At 37.1% G+C, this 8,700-nt stretch overlaps 1 protein-coding gene across 1 annotated transcript; it reads right to left on the bottom strand.

The window, feature by feature from the left end:
* Positions 1–1,325: 1,325 nt before the first annotated feature.
* SPINK1 (serine peptidase inhibitor Kazal type 1) lies at positions 1,326–8,495 on the bottom strand. The gene is made up of 4 exons (XM_084886512.1): positions 8,374–8,495; positions 7,627–7,658; positions 6,067–6,173; positions 1,326–1,449 (listed from the first exon to the last, which is right to left on the bottom strand). Exons 1-4 carry the CDS (start codon positions 8,426–8,428, stop codon positions 1,404–1,406), a joined length of 240 nt encoding a protein of 79 aa, XP_084742638.1. The 5' UTR covers positions 8,429–8,495; the 3' UTR covers positions 1,326–1,403.
* Between the last annotated feature and the right edge of the window lie 205 nt (positions 8,496–8,700).

Raw genomic sequence — 8,700 nt, 5'->3', positions numbered from 1 at the left:
ACAGAATTTCTCATAGACTTCAATGCATGCATCATCCCTGGATTAAGTGGTGAAAGTTATTGATTTTGTATTTACTTAATAACTTAAAAAATTCCAGGTTTTATGTAGAAGACCTGATTGATTTGTGGCCTAATATGAACACTAAAATATAGGAGGTCACTTAAATAGCTCTGTCTCATTCCAACGAAATATACTTTCCATTGACTGCACGCTGAGAAATGTAGCAACACTAATGCAGACTCCTTTGGTTACATATGGTGAGAAGCAAACCTTGGCTCATCAATCATTCTTTCCCAGTGGCTTCGAGTAAATGAATGCAGTGCTCTGTCTTAGAAATGATTCTGTCCCAGTTTTCCTGAAACATCAATTTAAAAAACAAAACAAAAAAAACTCCCTCGTTTGCAGCCAGGAGGACATGCTCATTTAAATGAAGTTGATCTGGGGAGACATATGGACATGTCTTAAACCTGGTCTGCCTGGGGCAACAGATACATTCAGTCAGAAATACTGAGAACACAGCAGTGTAAATAGGTAATTACAAGACTTAGAAGCTGGGTCGGGTGAATGCCTAGGTTAACCTGGGACTTGACAGGGAAGATTGAAGAGCTTTGTTGGGAGGGAAGGGAACACTAAAAATGGTCTCAATATGGGTCTGATCTGAGCATCCTACCCTAATGCTTGATTTGTTTTTGCTTTGCTCCTCCTTCCAAATCTCAGGTACCATGGAAAGCCTTAGTCACTAATAGGACGTTAGCTCTGCTGAGGAAGAATTACAGCTGAATGCAGAGGCTGTTCCACAGCATAGTTGAGAAAATGTAGCCTTTTTGGTTTCCTCAATAATTCGGAGTCTCTTTGAGAAAATTGTGTGTCTCCTGAAATCTTTACTCTTAAGATAGAGGAAAATCTTAAGACTAAATTGTTTTTTTGCCATATAGACAGCTCCTTGAATTCTTACACATGTGTACCTAGATGCTCAATTAAATAGATGCTCAATTAAATCCCAAGGAAAACCTAAAGGAATTATTTCATTAGTGAAAGGTGATAGGTGATGGGTAACATGTTTCTGGACTAGTTTTCCACCTGTTTCTGAAAATGCTATCTAGTCCTAAATGTATTGATGATCAACTGTGTCCTGTCACTTAAATATCTGGAGTCCTATTCCCTAAGATATGTCCTCAGAATGTGAGGAAGATAGGAGAGCAAAAAGGAAACCATGAAGGAAACCCTGTCTGAAATCACCAGATTGCTGGATTTTGTAAACTTGGTTCTCTGTCCCCACTCTAATCAAACATGCCTTTAGGAATAAAATATACAGGAACCACGGGAAGTATTTAGATGCATTTTATTTAACAATCAGGCAGTGGGTATCATGGTGACCTTACAGGATTTTAGAACCTTGGTTCTCAGCAAGGCCCATGTTTTTTAATGAGGACAGGAACCTCGCGCTTCCTGTAGAAAAGATTGGGGAAAAAATTAGTTTAACCGCTGCTGACAAAGTGACAATGGGAAAACAATACAAAACAAAACAAAAAAACAATGAAAAAAGTTTAGCGTTATTTAAAATAAAGGTTTTTTTAAAAAATGTATTCATTAGAGAGAGAGAGAGTGAGAGAACCACTTTCCATTGATTTATGCATTCATTGGTTGGTTCTTCTATGTGCCCTGATTGGAAATAGAACCAGCAATCTTGGTGTCTCAGGATGAGGTTCTAACCCCCTGAGCTACCTGAATTGGTTAGAGATTTATCCCCATTTCTCTTTCTTTCATGCACTTATTCATTAATTCATCAAATATTGATTGAGAACTATTACATACACTAAGAGAATAGCAGAAAGAAAGAAAAATGTCTGTCCTTGTAGTTCTGGTGGGGAATTACAGTGAACCTCTGAAATTAATCTCTAATCCATCGTTCCTGGTGTCATTGTCCTGACCACCATGTTTCCAGGTTGAGAAAGTGGGCTCTGCAGGACCTTCTAACTGATTGATCTTTTCCCTTAAAATGCTTCTGGCATTCATATTTGTGAGATCTCACAAAAGGAAGTCATTTCTCTGTCCCATATGTTACCTGCTAGCTCTAAGCATCCTCCCTTCCTGATACTTTTCTGCTCCCCCAGCCCCACACCACCTTTCCCAAACTGGTTTCCTCTTCCCTGAGCCAAATATTTATAAATATTTTAATTGTTCCTTGTGAGGTTGTGTCCAGATCTCTCATTATCTATTCATCCTTTCCTTGAATATACTAGCTTATAAAAAAAATTTTATTTCTCTATTACTTGAGGACATGTAACTCATGTATCTTTACAAATGTATTTATCTGAAACCTGCAGATTCTTTATTTTAAGATTTTTTTGATGCTTTATTGTACTATAATTATTAACCACTCATAATACTTGTAGCATATACAAGCATGAGCATCTAAACAGAGCATCCTAGTTCACCTCTTTTCTCTAACTGTGCTGTCCAGCACACTAGACACTATCCACATATGGCTATTTAAATTTAAATCAGTTAAAACTAACTGATATTAAACTTGGTTGTATTAGCCACGTTTTAAGTGCTAGGGGCAGGGGCTTCCCTACTGGATAGCACAGACATAGTGCATTTCTGTCATTGTTGTGCTGGAGAGTGCTGAAAAGAATGCACTAGTACAAAGTCCTAAAGAAGACATAGAAGAAATAGGAAAAGGACCTTACTAAATATATCTTCCAGGAGCATAATGGTCAAGGAGATAAAAGTCTTCTTTGTCTCCCCATCACAAAACCCAACAACTAGGGCAGTGGTCGGCAAACTCATTAGTCAACAGAGCCAAATATCAACAGTACAATGATTGAAATTTCTTTTGAGAGCCACATTTTTTAAACTTAAACTATATAGGTAGGTACGTTGTTATTAACTTAATTAGGGTATGTGGTAGTTTGTGGAAGAGCCACACTCAAGGGGCCAAAGAACTAGGGGTTAAGTTGTTAAGTATACATTTATCTGGTGCTTTTAATGGGCAATAGATAGGCAATATGTACATTTGAAAAGATGTTGCACTTAAGAAAGCTACGTTTTCTCCGTACATTTAAAAATGAGAAGTTAGCCGAAACCGGTTTGGCTCAGTGGATAGAGCATCGGCCTGTGGACTGAAAGGTCCCGGGTTCGATTCCGGTCAAGGGCATATACATTGGTTTAGGGCACATCCCCAGGAGGGGGCGTACAGGAAGCAGCTGGTTGATGTTTCTCTCTCATCAATGTTTCTAGCTCTCTATCCCTCTCCCTTCCTCTCTGTAAAAAATCAATAAAATATATTAAAATAAATAAAAATAAATAAAAATGAGAAGTTATATTTTCTGGCAATCAAATGTTCTTCCCAAATTTACCGTACATATTTCTTTTTTTAAATAATAGAAACAGTAAGCAGGGCTGGTGAGTTTTAAAATCTAAGGGAAAACTGTAGTGTCACTTTTGTATTTCACTCTAAATATTGGGCCTTTTGGTCTTGGCACTTGGAAATTTCCCAAGTCTCAAGGCTGTTCTATTGCTTTCTCCTCCCCTTGGATAGAAACATGATGTTTGTCCTTAATGTCAACAACATAGGTCATGAGAAAATTAACAAGTGGTTTAAAGTTCCTCTTAGCATTTTTTTTACAATATGTTTTTATTGATTTTAGAAAGAGAGGAAGGGAGAGGGAGAGGGAGAGGGAGAAACACTAATTGGTTGCTTTCTGTATGCAACCAGGGATTACACCCAACCAGGGATTGCACTGGCAACTTGGGTCTGTGCCCTGACTGGGAGTTGAAATGATGGCCTTTCAGTGCACAGGATGATACTCAACCAACTAAGACACACTGGCCAGTGCCTCTTACAAGTCTTTAAAGTGGAATTAAATTCATCACAAAGCCAGCACCTAATGTTTTGGGTTTAAAACTTTAGGATATTATTTCTGTCTCCCTACAGGAGGGAAGAAATGGACTATTTCCACAATCCTTCTTAAACACTGAGAATTTTCTGAAATGATTTAAAGCAGACCAAGAAGTGGGTCGTGTTATAGAGAATTTATACAGTGGATTAATGGAAATGTATGCAGTCACTTGAGCCTAAATCAACGTTTTAATAGCAAATCAGTTTCATAATAACTGAGTCTTCCAGGTCACTTGTGGGATATCTGTTGTTTTGACCATTTTACACCTTTAACCTGAAATAATATATCATTTTATTATATATATATATATATATATATATATATATATATATGTATATGTATATATATGTATACATATTTGATTTTTACAGAGAGGAAGGGAGAGGGATAGAGTGTTAGATCAGCTGCATCCTGTACATTCCCTACAGAATATGTGCCCCCAATCAAGTATGTGCTCTTGGCTAGAATCTAACCTAGGACCCTTGAATCCACAGGCCAACACTCTATCCACTGAGCCAAATGAATTAGGGCTACCTGAAATACTTGTTATGCTACTAAAATTCAGTGCCCTGTTGAAATAATATCCCTTTCATGGATCCTTTCGTGACCCTTTTAGTAAGAAGAAATATGTGTCTTTTCTTCTCTCCTATAGCAGGTTGCTCATAGATCATCTGATGACATTTGTCACAAGTTGCAAGAAGCTTCTTTGAGCTCATGACCTATTTTCTCTTATTCATAAGCACAAGAACAGAGGTGACTAGCACAATGCCTGGCACATGTTAAGTGTTCAGCAGCTGAGTAGGATAGAAAATCTATGGCAAATCTATTTCTCTGAGTGCTTGACTCTGGTTCCCATCACTGACCTATAATCACTTCAGAAAATGAGCTTCATTGAGACTGGCTCTCAAGTTCATAAATAAAAGCATTACAAAAGTATTTTTGGTAACCTAATCTATTAATATATAATTCATACTTGAATATTTAGGTTTTAGTAAACACAATCATTACTATCATCTAGAATGACATTTTAAATTTAAGGGTATTTTGAGTATATGAGTTTTTAAAAAATCCAGATTTTTTTGCTGTAAAAGCATGAATTTTTATCATACAAGTGATTTTTTAAATTCATGAACCATTCAAACACTTTTCCTCCTCTATTTCATTATTCTTGATACATTTTATGTTGTACCATATTATTAATTCCTGTCTCTCTTTTGTTCATTTCCTCCCTCCCCCTTCTTATTTCTCTCCTATATGGCATAAAGAAAGCCTCCAAACATTTACAAACCCTAGAAGGCATAATTCGTTGTTTTTAATTTTCTGCTCTCAAGCATGGTGCTCAGCACTCTATTAGCATTGAGTATAAGTGAATTGAGAGATGAAACAGGTTGGAATTTCTTCTGTATCTCACAAATCCTCAGTCTGGTACTTGACTTTGAAGCATAGCAGGAAGAGCAAGGATTAGGTCCCAGCTCTGCAATTACTGCTGGTGATCTCAAGCAAGTTACATAGAGTAAAACTGAGTTTCAATTTATCCATGTGTATAATGGGCTTATTATTATCCTTCTATATAATAAAAGGCTAATATGCAAATCGACTGAATGGTGGAACTACCTGTTGCTATGATGCACACTGACCATCAGGAGGCAGACACTCAACACAGGAGCCAAGCTCACGATTGGTGAGCAAAGCATTGGTGACAGGGGTCCCGGACTGTGAGAGGGTGTAGTCTGGGCTAGGGAACCCCCCACAAATGTTGTGCACCGGGCCTCTAGTTTACCTCATAGAATCTGTGTGACTATTAAGTGTCTAGTACAATGTGCGACAGAATAAATATTTCCCATCAACACACACAGAGATACATACACACATACACACTCATATATATATATATATATATATATATATATATATATATATACATACACATACATACACACACACACACATATATATATATATATAATCATATCATATATATAATAATAAGAAAAAAAGATTGAAAATTATTTTTAGAAAACTATTGATAGATGTTTTGTTTCTCTCATGGTAAGATGGATAATATTGGTATATTGTTTGGGGCTTCAAGGGATAAGATATATGAAATTTGAAGACAACCATCTTAAAATAGATTTTAAAAGAAATTTAAGTTTGTACTTACTTATTTTCCATACATAACTCGCATTCATTAGAATAAGTTTGCCCATCAGTCCCGCAGATGGGGTTATATATCCTGGTGCATCCATTCACATTACTGTTACATACAGCCTAAAATGGAATTAAGCAGAATCATTTTCCATTCGTTGAGTTTATAGCAAAATCTTCAAAGTGCTCTTTACCTCCCTGGAGTTGCTTAGCTTAAAGATGAAAGCATGATTGTATAGGGAGAGTGATACTAAGAGAAAGAATTAAAGATTTTGAGTTAGAAAGCCTGGTTTAAAGTAATGCCTATGTTATTTACAAATTGTCTGACGTTGGTCAATTTCTTGGTGTCTATGAACCTCAGTCTCTTTATCTGCAAAATGGGAATGAAATTATCTATCTCATAATGGTTTTATGACATTTTAATCAGGTGAGTGAATAATGTTCAAGTTTATAATTACTGCAGCTGCTAGCTTCTCTCAGGTCAGCCACACCTTGAGCATGTTCTTCTTTGCACACTGTAGTCCATTCTCTTTGTCACTTGAAGACACTAGGTGTCTTCCACCTTTGGAGTCTTTGCACAGCCTATTTCCTCTATGTCAATAAGAACTAGCAATTATTGAATGACTACCAACTGCCAGAGGCTGTCCTAAGTGCTTTTCATTTGTTATTCTATTTAAAAACCAACAACTATTCAATGAACTTTTTATTATACTCTTCTTCTGGTAAAGACAATGAGGCACAAAGATAAACCACCCGTGGCCACACAGGTATTAATTCTAGATCCAGGATTCAAATCTAGTCAATGTAGATTCTGAACTTAGCTCTTAGCCACTTCATTCTACCACCAGCATGTCAAATTCTCCTTTATTTAAAAGGAGGCATGCAGCCCGCCAGCCGAGAGTTTCACTTGCTTGCTCTACCACTTCTCCTCACCAGTTGTTGCACTTTGCTAACACTCATTTGCCCTTCATGGCTCAAAATAAACCTTTCTTACTTAGGTGCACTTTCTCTGATCACTCTAACTAGGCTAGGTTCCTAATGGTAGCAGAACTTCTTTATAACACTTATCAAAAATGTAATAATTTATTTACTATGTACTTTTGGTTTGTCATCTATCTAGGTATAAATATAATGAGAAGAGGGACAGTTATTTAATATAGAGACAGAATATTTTTAGATGTTTGGTGTAGAATACCTTTTCTAGAGAAAGAATCTAGTTTATTATATTCCTCTGTTCATTATTAAATAGAGCTCCACCTTGGATATCTGGAGCTTTTGGAGTGAGGTTAATAAGGCTTCCACTCCAAAACCTTGTTCTACCAGATACCCCCAGCATATAAAACCCTTTCACAGCAAGCACTGTGTGACTACATAGAAACTGCTTGTATGTCAGTGAATTTGTCCTTTAACATGAGCCCCTGTGGGGGAACTACTGTTGGCATCTACCTGTAGTATGTTAAGCTTCACTAACATTCATACTTCTCATCTGGACTTCAGGCTAAACTGTAAGGTGACCATTAGAGTATTCTTTGATTGGAACCATCCTGAGAAATAAGAGATTACAAATTGTCTTTACCTTTGTTCCTGGGACATCAGCTTTAGCGTTACCTAGAAAACAAGTCAGACATGGGAAGTTGAGTCCTGAATCGGAGAAACTAGATCTATTCAAAATTCTCTGCTTCCTTTGAAGACAATGACTTCTTTGCTGGCCTCTTTCACTCCCACCTCCTTCTTATTCCTATTTTCTCTCAAGGACATCTCATTGCTGTCCACTCACTCTCTCCTTGATGAAAACTCTCGAAAAATTAAGCAAAAATTTGATTATGACCAAAGTATCTTAATTTGGTATTTGAAAAAAGTTGGCCCATTTCCTTGAAAATAGGAATAATGTGTTTACTGATTTGTATCAGGGATTGAGCAAATATCTTCTGAATGCTCACTGACATTCCCAGAACCAGTTATATAGACTTTGATCTCACTATTAGTGATATAGGAAGTATAAATATCTTTATTTCAGTTTATTGGTAAAGTTCATATAGCTAACCATGCAATAGTTACCACTAGCAGTAACCAGGTATTCTGATGTAAAACTAACTTTTGCAATTCCATTTAAGTTTCCTTTTAAGCAATGTTTAAGAAATGTTGTTCTTGTTTTATATTAAAATTCCTCTTTCTACAATCCTCATCCAGTGAACTTACTTTTTCTCATTGGAACGGAAAGCTGTTCAAGCCTAGACTCTTAAGTCCAGAAGGTAATGTGCCCAGTAAAGCAACAGGTCAAAAGCTTTTATTAAAGTCAGAAAAAATATGCAAAATTACTTACCAGACAAACTCAACAGGGCCAAGGCACTGAGGAAAAATATGGCTGTTACCTTCATGGCTGAAGTTTTGTGTCCAGAGCAGAAAACTGCAATGAACTTACCACTTCTCTTCAGAGCCCTTGGGCTGGAAGGGCTATATAAGCAGTGGCAACCCGGGCTCCTCCTACTGCCGTGTGTCATGGGTCTCTTTGGTTATTGATTGACTTCACCGTGAAGCCTCGCCTCCAGGTCTGGGTAATGTCACCTGTGTACGAAAGCTGAAAGGAATACCATGGGCCTGGAATGTGCAAGGCCAAAATCCTGGCAGGAAAAGAGTTCTGGTGGTTAGT

The sequence above is a fragment of the Pipistrellus hanaki genome (genome assembly GCF_964339955.1).
Source record: "Pipistrellus hanaki genome assembly, chromosome: 5".
NCBI lineage: Eukaryota > Metazoa > Chordata > Mammalia > Chiroptera > Vespertilionidae > Pipistrellus > Pipistrellus hanaki.
This window is presented reverse-complemented; position numbering and strand designations above follow the sequence as displayed.